The sequence below is a fragment of the Garra rufa genome, chromosome 2, assembly GCF_049309525.1.
Source record: "Garra rufa chromosome 2, GarRuf1.0, whole genome shotgun sequence".
Lineage (NCBI taxonomy): Eukaryota > Metazoa > Chordata > Actinopteri > Cypriniformes > Cyprinidae > Garra > Garra rufa.
The window spans coordinates 44,904,585-44,918,669 of NC_133362.1; the positions used below are offsets into that span (position 1 = coordinate 44,904,585).

General features: G+C 43.4%; 2 protein-coding genes across 2 annotated transcripts in view; both read right to left on the bottom strand.

The window, feature by feature from the left end:
- The window catches only part of plpp4 (phospholipid phosphatase 4), a 296,113-nt gene that overhangs the window by 170,548 nt on the left and 111,480 nt on the right, over positions 1-14,085 (bottom strand). The window lies entirely within an intron of this gene.
- LOC141325754 (uncharacterized) overlaps positions 9,997-14,085 on the bottom strand; it is a 56,038-nt gene continuing 51,949 nt past the window's right edge. Inside the window, exons 18-19 of the mRNA XM_073834494.1 lie at positions 13,531-13,657; positions 9,997-10,430 (exon numbers count right to left, since the gene is read on the bottom strand). Coding sequence (XP_073690595.1) covers positions 9,997-10,430; positions 13,531-13,657 — 561 coding nt within the window. The remainder of the gene's footprint in view (positions 10,431-13,530; positions 13,658-14,085) is intronic.

The following is a 14,085-nucleotide window of genomic DNA, read 5'->3' on the forward strand; positions in this document are numbered from 1 at the left end:
CGCCCCCTTGCCGTCTGCGCAACCCAGCGCCGCCAGCGCCGGTATGGATGCCGAACTGTTCCGCATCTTATCTAAAGCTGTCGAGGAGCTGGAACTTCAATGGTCTCCCCCCGAGGAGCCCTCTAGGAGCCGGTTGGACGAATGGTTTCTGCCGGGGCGCCGCCAGGCCCCTCGTCAGCGAGCTTCACCATTCTTCCCCGAAGTCCACAACGAAATCTCCAAGTCCTGGCGTGCTCCATACTCCGCCCGCCTTCATACTTCCTCTTCTGCAGCCCTCACTACGGTTGATGGCGCCGAGGAAAAAGGCTACGATAAGCTGCCCCCGCTGGACGAGTCTGTAGCTGCGCACCTTTGCCCGCCCACCGCTATCGGCTGGAAGGCGAGGGCGTCACACCCGTCCAAGCCCTGCAGGACGACCTCTACCCTCGCTGGACGAGTGTACTCGTCTGCTGGACAGGCAGCTTCAGTGCTTCACTCAATGGCGGTACTCCAGGTGTACCAAGCGAAACTCCTCCGCGGGCTGGACGAGTTGGGCCTGGATGATTCTCCGCTCAGAGAAATCCGCAGCGCTACGGACTTGGCGTTACGCGCCACTAAGATGACGGCTCAGGCAATCGGGCGATCGATGGCCAGTTTGGTGGTGCTGGAGCGCCACTTATGGCTCAATTTAACGGAGATCAAGGACGCGGACAAGGTCGCTTTCCTTGACTCCCCCATCTCGCCGACCGGCCTATTTGGTCCAGCTGTGGAAGGTTTCGCAGAGCGCTTCACTGCAGCACAGAAGTCATCCCAAGCCATGCGACACTTCCTGCCTAAACGCTCTAGCTCTGCAGCGGCTCCTAGTCGCCCCAAGCCGGCGCCGACTCAGCAGCCTGCAAAAGCCACGCCTCCAGCTGCGCAACCAGCTCCTCAGACGGAGCTCCGTCCGCGGTCACGCTCGGCCAAGCGCTTCCCCTTCCCTAAGCGCCAGGGACCTCGGCCAAGAGTGGTGTTGGACCAGGCGCCGCCAGCGTCTTCCTGATCCCAGCAGCAGGAAGAGGGAGGGGCCAAGTCTCGCAGCAGCCGGACCAGCCCCCAAAGTGCCTCTTTTGAACCCTTTTACACCCCGTTCTGTTCCGAGTGTAAAGAGACACATGTTTGTGAACAATTTAGCTGTAACTCACGGGCCCTTTGTATCAGCGCCCTTACAGCAAACCGCTGTGATAGCGGAAAAAATAAAAAAACAAACATTTTCAAGAAAAGAGCAAATTTCCTCTTCCAATGCTTTCAGACAGCATACAGCTGTGCGAACCATTACAGCCCCTGGCGACACGATCCGTGGCGTGGCAAGCCATCCCCGGAGTGTCAAAATGGGTTTTGGGTATAATAGAACGAGGTTATGTACTCCAGTTCGCTCGAAGACCTCCTCGCTTTCACGGTGTGATCACCACCTCAGTTCGCAGCAAAGACGCAGACGTCTTGCGCTTAGAGGTAAAGAATCTGTTGGCCAAGGGTGCCGTGGAAACGGTCCCCCCAACACAGAGCGAGTCAGGTTTCTACAGCCGTTACTTCCTCGTTCCAAAGAAGGATGGCGGTCTACGACCCATCCTCGATCTCAGACAGCTGAATCGCGCCCTCATGAGACGGCCGTTCAGAATGCTCACACTAAAACAGATCCTCTCGCAGATACGCAAAGGGGACTGGTTTTGTTCACTGGATCTGAAGGATGCATACTTCCATATTCAGATCGCCCCCCATCACAGGCAATTCTTGAGATTCGCCTTCGAGGGAGTGGCATATCAATATACAGTCCTTCCGTTCGGACTGTCGTTAGCTCCTCGCACGTTTACAAAGTGCATGGACGCAGCGCTTTCCCCTCTGAGGCAGATGGGAATTCGCGTCCTGAACTATCTAGACGACTGGCTCATCCTAGCCCAGTCAGAGAACGAGCTAATACATCACAGATCCTTAATCCTCAGCCACTTAGAGTGCCTAGGACTCAAGGTCAATTTCGCCAAGAGCGTGCTGTCTCCCAGCCAACGCATTGCGTTCCTGGGAGCAGTTTTCGACTCATCTCAAATGAAGGCAGCAGTTGCGCCGCAGAGAGCCCAGGCCATTCGCAGGCTCGCGGCCTCCTTCAAAATCGGAGCCCTCCGCCCACTCAAGATTTTTCAGAAGATGCTCGGCCTTATGGCCTCAGCATCTCCAGTACTTCAGTTGGGTCTGCTTCAAATGCGCCCCCTGCAGTTCTGGCTGAAGCCAAAGGTTCCTCCTCAAGCCTGGCGTTTAGGACGCCAGCGCATCAAGGTAGATCGGGCCTGTGTAGCAGCCCTGGCTCCTTGGAGGTGCTCTCAATGGATGGAACAGGGCGTTCCCCTGGACTTGGTAGTCAGAAGGAAGGCAGTCTCGACAGACGCCTCCAACTTAGGTTGGGGAGCGCTGTGCGACGGCCAGCCTGCTTTCGGCCTATGGTCGAAAGCAGAGAGTCGCCTTCACATCAACTGCTTGGAAATGCTAGCAGTGTGTTTAGGCCTTCACACCCTTCTACCTGTCCTGAAAGGACACCATGTCTTAGTCCGTTCGGACAGCATGACAGTGGTGTCCTTCATAAATCACCAGGGGGGTCTCTCGTCGAGACGTCTATTTACGATGGTAGAACGTCTTCTAAAATGGGCTCAGCTGCACTTCCGCTCTCTGAGAGCGACGCATGTGCCAGGCAAACTGAACCAAGGAGCAGACATGTTGTCTCGGAGCAACGTCTCCTCAGACGAATGGATGCTTCACCCTCATACGGTTCAGCAAATATGGGCTGTCTTTGGCAAGGCGCGAGTAGATCTTTTCGCCTCAAAAGACAATCATCACTGCCCAATTTATTTTTCGAAGGAACAGGACGCATTGACCCAAGAATGGCCCAATCTCCTGTTATACACGTTCCCTCCGATCGCTCTGCTACCACAGGTCATCAGACGAGTGCGGGAACAGAAACTCAAAGTCCTGTTAGTGGCCCCATTCTGGCAGAACCAGCATTGGTTTCCAGATCTTCCCCGGCTGCTCTCAAAAGCACCATGGCCCGTGCCACTGAGACGAGATCTCTTAACACAGGCGAACAGAACGATATGGCACCCCCAACCGGAATTGTGGGCGCTGCACGTTTGGGCTCTAGACGGGAGCCTTTAAGTCTCCCTGAGTCGGTTTTGAGTACTATTTCACAAGCTAGAGCGCCCTCTACGAGGCGGCTCTACGATCTCAAGTGGTCTGTCTTTTCTCTGTGAGCCCCGTATGCTGGGAGTTCGGGCCGAATGACTCTAAGGTCATCCTGAAGCCAAGATGTGGGTATGTTCCCAAAAGTCTCTCTACACCCTTTAGAGACCAAATTATTTCCCTTTTGGCTCTTCCTCCTACGGAGCAAGACCAGGGATTTAACCCTCTCTGCCCCGTCAGGGCTCTGAGATGTTATATAGAGCGTTCTGCTCCTTTTAGGCAGTCAGAACAGCTGTTTGTGTGTTTTGGTGGCCGCACCAAGGGGTTTTCGGTCACAAAACAGAGATTATCCAAATGGATTGTGGAAGCCATCACGCTGGCTTACTCTTCTCTGGGCCTACAATGTCCCATGGGAGTAAGAGCCCATTCGACTAGGGGCATCGCCTCGTCCTGGGCGTGGTCTAGTGGGGTTTCTATTGCAGAAATTTGTGCGGCGGCAGGCTAGGCCTCACTGTCCACATTTGCTAGATTCTATAATCTGGACGTCCCAGTTTTACAGACTCGGGTCCTTTCTGCATAAGTGGTATATCTGTTACCAGTATGTTATGTATGGTGCACCTTGGCCTCTTTGGAGCTCCAAGTTGTACTTATTCCTTGGAACGGACGTTTATCAGGCTATCTGATGGGACAAATTGGCCCTTATTAGTCCTTTAGTGCTAGGGTCATGTCAGTCGTTCCTCTACCTTAGCAACGGCGGGATTGTACTGGTTCCCCATAAGCGTCTTACGACGCAGTACGAGTGAAAGTATCGAAAGGGAACGTACTCGGTTACTTTCGTAACCTCGGTTCCCTGAGATACGGGAACGAGTACTGCGTTGCTGGCCGTGCTAGGTAGCTGCACGACTCAGTCGTCGCTTCAGTCGAAGTACCTGAGTTCCTATGGCGAAATGCTCGCTTATATAGCCAGATGCTCCGCCCCTTTTGGCGCGATCGGGCGCGAATCATCGCCATAGGTTTGTGCATCTCCGCTGCCGAGCCATTGGTTCGTTTCTTTAACACTGCACGAACCAATGGCCGTGCAGTTACACTGCGTTATTGAAATGCTTCAGTCTCAGGAGAAAAGGAGCTTTTCCCATAAGCGTCTTACGACGCAGTACTCGTTCCCGTATCTCAGGGAACCGAGGTTACGAAAGTAACCGAGTACGTTTTTGGTTTTTAGTGAAAACATTGTTAATTTTTGTAAGGGTTGAATTGTTGTTAGCCTTAGCTCCCTCTAAACGTGTTATAAAACAATGTGAATATTTGTCTGCTAAATTCCTACTCTTTACAAAATTATGCCATTTGTTAATTTTGCAGCAAACTTGCTGCTATTGATAATATTTGCAAGCAGTCTGTAACGGCCAAAGCTATGTATTTGCATACATTACATTATATTGTGAGGTGCCCTTTAAAGGGATGGTTCGGAGTAGAATTGACTTCATTGCTATGCACTCCGAAGCCCATCTAAATACCCCATCCGAAGTTTTTTTTACCTTAGTCGAACATTTATGGAGATATTAGAGTTTTTTGAATTGCATGTAACAGCAGTGAATGGTACATGTGATGTATCTCGTAAATTGCACCACTAAACGTGCAAGTAATCTTACCAAACTTGTACAGTAGTGTAAATAGGTTATGTACTCACAAAACGCTGCATCAGAACATTTGTAAGTCCACCATGAGTGTTTTAAAAACACGTTTTAGCCGATCCCTACTAGTCTCAAAAACTACAAATGGCGACACGTCGACGTCACTTCCCTGGTTTGAAAAAAGCACGTAAAAGTCCTCCTACAAGTTGACATGCACACAGATGTAGTAGGAGGACTTTTACGTGCTTTTTTCAAACCAGGGAAGTGATGTCGACTTGTAGTTTCTGAGACTAGTAGGGATCGGCTAAAACGTGTTTTTAAAACACTCATGGTGGACTTACAAATGTTCTGATGCAGCGTTTTGTGAGTACATAACCTATTTACACTACTGTACAAGTTTGGTAGGATTACTTGCACGTTTAGTGGTGCAATTTACGAGATACATCACATGTACCATTCACTGCTGTTACATGCAATTCGAAAAACTCTAATATCTCCAGAAATGTTCGACTAAGGTAAAAAAAACTTGGGATGGGGTCAAGTCAAGTCACCTTTATTTATATAGCGCCTTTTACAATACAGATTGTGTCAAAGCAACTGCACAGTATTTAAACAGCACCATAGTGTGTAAGTAACGCATTATTGTAACAATCAATTTCCAGTTAAAGGCAGTTCATCAATGAATTCAGTGATATCATCGTCAGTTCAGTTCAAATAGTATACGATATCGCTGGAAAATGTCCCCAACTAAGCAAGCCAGAGGCGACAGCAGCAAGGAACCAAAACTCCACAGGTGACAGAGATGGAGAAAAAAACCTTGGGAGAAACCAGGCTCAGTCGGGGGACCAGTTCTCCTCTGGCCAGACGAAACCAGCAGTTTGTACCAATGTCTGATTGTAGAGAACTCATCAGGATCCCGTGGTGTGGCACCGATGGCCGTCAAGGTTGGCGAGGTCTTTATTGATGATCCGCCTTTGGAGCTCATCTGGTTGACATCCACGGCTATTGAAGTCATCTCTAGGTGGTGATCCATGATCTAAGCTGGGTACGGACTGGATCCGGGGGACTGGAGTGACCATCTGATCTGGATACAGGCTGGGTCTGGTGGCTACGGTGACCTCGGAATAAGAATGAAACAGACTAATATTAGCGTAGATGCCATTCTTTTTACGATGCAGCGAGTGCATCAGGTGTTATGGGAGGTGTTTTCGGTTCCGGTTGACCTAATTAATGCAGCCTAACAATCCTTTAACGGATTTGAATTATAGGAATGTGTTAATGATTTTATGTGTAAGCCAGGTTAAAGAGATGTGTCTTTAATCTAGATTTAAACTGACAGATTGTGTCTGCCTCCCGAACAGTGTTAGGTAGATTGTTCCAGAGTTTAGGCGCTAGATAAGAAAATGATCTGCCGCCCGCAGTTGATTTTGATATTCTAGGTATTATCAAATTGCCAGAATTTTGAGAACGCAGCGGACGTGAAGGACTATAATACGATAGGAGCTCGTTCAAGTACTGAGGAGCTAAACCATTGAGGGCTTTATAAGTAATTAGCAAGATTTTAAAATCTATACGATGTTTAATAGGGAGCCAATGCAGTGCTGACAGAACCGGGCTAATATGGTCATACTTTCTGGTTCTAGTAAGAACTCTAGCTGCTGCATTTTGGACCAGTTGGAGTTTGTTTATTAAGCGTGCAGAACAACTACCCAATAAAGCATTACAATAATCTATCCTTGAGGTCATGAACGCATGAATTAATGTTTCAGCATTTGACATTGATAGCATAGGTCGTAATTTCGATATATTTTTAAGATGGAAAAATGCGGTTTTGCAGATGCTAGAAATGTGGCTTTCAAAGGAGAGATTGCTATCGAATAGGACGCCTAGGTTCCTAACTGATGATGACGAATTTACAGAGCAGCCATCTAGTATTAGACTGTGTTTTAGGTTATTACTTGTGGAGGTTTTAGGTCCAATAATTAATACCTCTGTTTTTTCAGAATTTAACAGTAAGAAGTTATTCGCCATCCAGTTTTTAATATCAGCTATGCATTCTGTTAGTTTTTCGAATGGATATGTTTTGCCGGGCTGCGAAGAAATATAGAGCTGAGTATCATCAGCGTAACAATGAAAGCTAACACCATGTTTCCTGATGATATCTCCCAAGGGTAACATGTAAAGCGTAAAAAGTAATGGCCCTAGTACTGAGCCTTGAGGTACTCCATTTAGATGTACTTTAGGGGTATTTAGATGGGCTTCGGAGTGCATAGCAATGAAGTCAATTCTACTCCGAACCATCCCTTTAAGAGACTGATCACGTAACATATAACACACGCTGTGTGGAGATGACGTGGAATGACTATGTGACTGTTTAATGAGAACCACATGGATGATAAGTTTGCTCTGCCTTCTTGCTATTAATTTGCCTTTACTTTTATTTGTAACGCCAAGAAAGAGTTAAACTCTCATGTATGAGAGGGGCGCGTTGTTGTGTACCAGCCATTAAATGTGTGGATCACCAACTTTACCGTTTTCTATCTCTTTCATTTCACTAACTTGAATAGTTATCCGGGTTAGAGCGTTACAAGTCTAATGCTTAACTAAGAAAACAAAACTACAATAGTCTATTTACAGATGTATCTGACCTGTAAATGAAGTACTGAACAGGGCTGCGTTTCCCAAAAGCATCGTAAACCTAAGTTGTTTGTAAAAATGATCGTACGACTGATCTTAATATTATGGTCTGTTTCCCAAAAACATCGTAACTTAAGTAGCACTTGAAAATCTTTGTAGATCTACGAGTGCTCTGGAGTAATCGTAAAGCCTTAAGTGCATCGTAAGGAGACAGAGTTATGAGGGTACCTGCTGGACAACCGGCAAATTGCACCTACAATTTACTTCTCTTCAAAGTCATTTTTCATTTTATTTGTATATTTTTATTCATTTATATTTTCTACACATTACACAATTCAATATAGAAATAATAACGTATAAAGAAAAAAATAAAAATGACAATTGTTAGAATGAAAAAAAAAGTACCTACACTGTTGTATATGGACATTTCGAGGGTAATACATATGTTGTATTTAACAGAAAATATTTAATGTGCTTTAAAGATGACACAAATAAAGGAGGAACTCAAAAAAATGTGTCAATGACTTGCTGACGTGCATGAAACCCAGCCATGTATTGAACATGTCTTGGTTGATTATCATGAAGTCTCATCTCAACTTCATTCTCTTCCTCCACCTCTTCATCTTCCTCCCTGATGTCCAAGGGCACTCTTGCCCTCACTGCAATGTTGTGCAACATAGCTGTTACTGTTATTACAGCACAGCACTTTTGTGGCACAAACAGAAGACCACCACTGGACTTGTGAATAGCCCGAAAGCTAGCTTCCACCTTCCTAAAGTGCGCTCCACAATACTTCGGGCAACACGGTGAGCCTCATTGAAATGTGCCTCACTGTTACTGACAGGATTAGCAACAGGGGTGAACAGATATGGCCTCAATGGATATCCGCTGTCACCAAGCAGCCTCCACTGTCCTTCTGAGTTTTGGGCCTCTTGACCCACAGATGAGTTGGTAAAGATATAGGAGTCATGTGTGCTCCCAGGCCACCTTGCAACAATGTCTGTGATTAAACACTTATGATCACAGATTACTTGGCAGTTGATTGCTGGATAACCTTTGCGGCATATATATGTATGGCCATCCACAGAAGGCATACTGATGGGAATTAAAGTACCATCAATGACTCCAATGACTTGTGGTATATGGTAATGTGTTAAAAAATACTCCTGAATGTCTGACATGACCTGTCTTGATGCTGGAAATTGGATGTGTTCAGCCGCAAGTGGAAGCAGTGCATAGGTGACTGCTTGTACAGCTCTGGACACAGATGGTTTACTTAGTCCAAGTCCATCTCCAAGTACCTGAAGAAAACTGCCTGTTGCATAATATCTCAGAGCAGCTAAGAGTTGCACATCAGGGGACAAGGCAAAATTCCTCCTTGTAGCACGCATCAGCTGAGGCCCAATGACATTGAGCAGCTGGACTATTTCTCCTCGTGGCAGACGGTATCTGTCAATGACAGCCATATCATCAAGCATACCCAGAGGATTTTGATTCTGCCTGATGAAGGCATTTATAGTACATAGTGTACTCCTTGGTCATCTCTGTCTTTGTCTTTGCCTTTCTCTTTGCCTCACTCTCAGCTGGAAAACTCGCTGTAGTGCAGCCATGATTTCCTCTGCAAGACTACTGAAGTGTGAACTTTATATACTATCTTAAAATTGCTCATAGGAACCGTATGATTAAAGTTTTTCAGGCTGTGATAATATTCACATGTCACACACTGATTGTCATCTATTTCACTAATTGCAGAAGGCCCCACTTGAAGAAACTGAATCACTGGATTTTAGAAATTGCATTAATTACCTCTTCCCTGAATTTATTCTCTTGTTAGATTCATAATGGTCAAAGGTTGTGCTTTTATAAATGTATATGGAGAGTACATTTATATAAAACAGTGCTGATAAAGAATTTGCACATTAAACATTTTTCTGCACCTATATGGATAGGCTAATAGATAGGCCCTAATACTATATTGCCACACACACCCTCAAGACTCAAGCTGTAGTAAAATATATACCCCTCTTTTCACAGACAAGGCTTAACCCTAGTCCAGACTAAAATGTAAGTCTGAGCTTTTTCAACTGAAGGACACTTGCACTGACTGATCCTAAAATATATCAGTCCCTTTGTTTTGTCTCAAGATGGACACCAGTGATGTTTTTTTCTAAGGCACATTTATAAAAAATTACTTAAATCTGATTGAACTATGGCCTAATCCTGGCCCTGTCTGTGAAACTAGCCCATAGGGCTTGCATGTTTTTTTTTATATATATATTTTTTTAAAAGGTACTACAAGTTGCTATTTAAATTTGAAACACTTATAATAAGAATTCTTCTGCTTTATAGTATTTCACTGAGCCTTAGCCTTAACATGCATTTAAACAGTTTTTATTGATTCAAGTTTGTAGTTTGTTCCCCAGGATCTGCAAAAGACATTGCAAAATGTGATGAGTGTAAAAATAATAAAATAATATTTCATGTTGCACAACATATTATATTAAACATATAATTATTCATGATTAAACAACATTGAACAATGTTACCTGACTCATGGCAAGATAATTGGCACTGAAATGGAGGGTCTTGCAAATCTCATCTCCTCCAGTGAAAGTCTCCTCTCTTCCAAAGCCAGCTTGGCCTTCTTAAGTTCAATGATTTGCTTCTGAAAGTTGTTGTTCATCTCATTGGCCTCTTCAAGAGATTGTCCGATATCTTTTAGAACATCTAGTTTCTCTCGCTCCAGCTGTACTATGTCCTGACTACAACCACAGACATTCTCAAATCGCTGAGGTGTTGTGGCTGTAGCCTGAACAATTGAAGATGGAGGTTGGACTGTTGGACTGTTGGGAGGACTGGGAGATGGTAGGTGTCTGTCAATAGGAGGTGAACCTGATTGCTCTCGCGAACATGATGGACCTGACTCAGGTTCAGGTTGACGCAACCCTACTCCTCCATGGAGGTCAATACCACCACAAATCCCATCTGAGGCAGTTGTTCCAAGAATTGACAGTGCCTTTTCTTCTTCTGCTGTAAGAACGGGGGCGTCATTAGGCCCACCACCTGTTTTATTAATTGTTGTCCTCTGCAGTGCCCTCTTTCTTTAAGCTAGGCTTGAAAAGTCCTGCCACTTCTTCCTGACCTCCTTCCCTGATCTTTTAATCCCCCTTGTTGCAGTAAGTTTTGTAGCAATATCGTCCCACATTTTTTGTTTTTCTTTATTTGTATGACTGCCCTTAAACCTGCTGAAAATTATATGTTTTTGTAGCTCCACCTCCTCTAAAATAATATTAATTTCCTCTTTTTGAAAAATGTATTTTCTTTGTTTTTTGGTTGCAGCCATTTTGCTAGTGTCTCCACCCCTAGGTATGTGCTTATTTATATTTTTGTCCTATTAGCAAATGCACATCAGGTGGAGATAATTAGGCTAAACTTTTCAAAAATAAATGTAAAAGCTTGTTTATTTATTTACTTACTTATTTATTTTGAAGTGAGATAAGCAATTGTTGATAAAGAAATTGATAAATAATTCTACTTAAATAATTAAGGTTTCATATAAATATTGAAAATGATGCTGATGTCATTTCCGGCAAGGACTGTTGGAATTTGTTTTATGCCAGGTTGGAGCAAGACAGTGTTTTTACAGTACAACATTTCCAGTTAATTTATGTTTTTAAACTTGCTCAAGAATAAATACAGGACTTTTTTATGTTATTCGAGTTGAATATACATTCACACAAGTAGAAGAAGAAACGGAAATCAAAAAATAGATGGATTGATAACAGCATGTGCAACAATAACGAGCCATTCTACAGCGTGACATTTCAGCACTTGACCAACGGATAGCGACTCCTAAGTAGCACTTAAAGCAGGGCTACGTGCAATTGTGTTAAGTGCATTTTTGGGAAACGCAAGTGAAACAATAACTAACGTTCGCAAAATGACTCGTAGAAAACGCTCTTGAGCGCTAAGATCAATCGTTATCGGGAAACGCAGCCCAGGACAGTTTCGACTCTCTGCCCCACCTGGGCGCTCCATTCTCGAGTCTTACATTTTTTTGGCGGACGCGCGGATGGGTGGAGCGAGCGCGTGGCGAATTGGTTGTCAGTCAAGACGAACCGGATTACGATTTATTAGAGTATTGTTATTGAATGGCGAATTTGGAAATAATCACTTTAGTACATTCAGCACGCAACAGAAACAACAATAACAATATATAGCCTATATGAAAATAAAATATAAATGAAAAAAAGGGCAGCGGGCCAAATTGGCTGCCAGGCCACCGGGAATTGTCCCGGTTCTCCCGATGTCCAGTCCGCCCCTGCCTCACTGGCCTTCCCAAGAAGACCATTAGACAGCTGCAGCTCATACAGAACGCTGCTGCCAGGATTCTGACTAGAACCAGAAAATCAGAGCATATCACACCAGTCCTCAGGTCCTTACACTGGCTTCCATGTTTAGGTTCGATTTTAATTTAAGTACTTTTATTCGTTTATAAAGCACTCAATGGCCTAGGACCTACATACATTGCAGATATGCTCACTGAATATAAACCCAACAGACAACTCAGATCTCTAGGATCGAGTCAGTTAGAAATACCAAGGGTTCACACAAAACAAGGGGAATCCGCTTTTAGCTATTATGCCGCCCTCAGTTGGAATCAGCTTCCAGAGGAGATCAGATGTGCTAATACATTAGCCACTTTTAAATGCAGACTCAAAACTCATCTGTTCAGTTGTGCATAATTTGAATGAGCACTGTGCTACGTCCGAACAGATTGCATTGTATTTCATGTATAATCATTTTTACTGTTTTAATTAATTTTAAATCAAATATTAAATCATTTTAAATGTTCTTAAATTCAGTTTTTATTGTTGTGATGATTTTTTAAATTCCTCTTTGAATTACCATTGTGTATGAAATGTGCTATATAAATAAACTTGCCTTGCCTATAAATAAACTTGGAATTCATTGAGGAAACCTCACTTACTGTATGTTTCTATACATGTCGTTTTCCCTTGTATTCCCTTATTCTTTCTTTTAGTCTTAAACAAGGTTCTTTACCATCATAGAACAAATTAAAACTCCATTACCTATTATGCTGGACAAATAAATACAATTAAAGAGTATTTGACAAGTCTGGAATCTGTCAGTGGTTTTTGTAGATCACCATGGTTCAGAGGGCTCCTGTGCTGCTAGGTTGGCTATCCACGTCAAAATATTCACAACAGCTCTACGCTTCAGAGATATCATTCATACCATTACACACCTGACCGGCACAATGACATTTTTAAAGTTTATTTCCTTTTTGGCAACTTATAAACGATGCAAGTAAAAACAGTAACAAGAAGCATACACAAAGCAAATAAGAGCGCGTAAAATTTGAAGAAGGAGCATTTTAGAAAAATATTATCTATTTACTTTCCACTTTTTCTATATGGCCTTCACACAATGGTGTTCTAAACAGTTCAGATTTTTATTGATGCAAGCATCATGTTACTGTGGACTTTGCCTGAAGTATCGATCACTTATTTTCTGCTCCAGTGATTGTGGACCACAGCCAGAACCATTTCTCTTAATCGAAGGACACAGACGCATCTGAATTCACAAAAAGAGAGAGGGTATTAAGCCTGGTCTGAGAACACATTTGTTATCTTTGTGATGCACAAAATTATCTGCAAAATTGACTGGAGTCTGTCAGCTACCTGATAGAAATCTACAGCTAAATTAAGTTCTGTATTCATCTCGGTTTTTCAATGTTAGGTGACAATGACTATTTGTGCTGTTGTGTTGTATAAATACCCCAGTGCCTTTCCTGATCAGTTATGTACTGTTAGCACTTCCATGCAAATCTAAAATCTTTTTAGTATGTTTACGTCTATGGAAAAATTAAAGCCACATGCTGGACATGTCATGCTAATAACCACATAACCAAAATAAAGCAGTTATATCAAAAAGTAATACATTTTATTAAAGTAAATTAATTTTAAATGACAAACTAAATGAAAAGCATTAAAAAAGATGAAGAACCTTGAACCTGTATGCATCTCTATCTTTCATAGAGGATAGAAAGCGCTGTTCAGACAATCCGAGTAGAAGTGACCGTCCGAGTCACTGAAGTCAGAATCAAAGTCTCCATCATCTGGGCCCTGCGTCAGGGGCTCCACTTCTTCATCTGAGGTAGAGGGGTGAGTCAGAATAATCCGAGGTATCTGTCAAAGGGTCACAATGAAGTGAGAAGAGAGGAAAAAGATGTCACTGGTTTCACAGAGCTGTCAATTTCAAATTGGCAACTAATTTAGTTTAATCTTTACTGTTAAGGCTATGAAATTCTCTTTTTAAGCTGTTATTAGGTAGAAGAAAAAATCATTTGACATTTTCTGTTTCCCTTTTTTCTACTTTTCAGTTCATATCTATTAACTAAATCAAATCAGCATTTGGTATGAGCACCCTTTGCCTTTACAATAGCTTGGCAGATACATTTCTGTAATAGATGTTGCCATAGCTCTTTTCCATTTAATATATCTCAGTTTTTCTGTCTCCTCATGTAATCCCAGACAAACCAACAGTTCCATACAAAAGAAAACGGTTCTATTTGAAAACTTTGCTGTGTTTGGTGTGAAAAGACGTTAAACCTAGT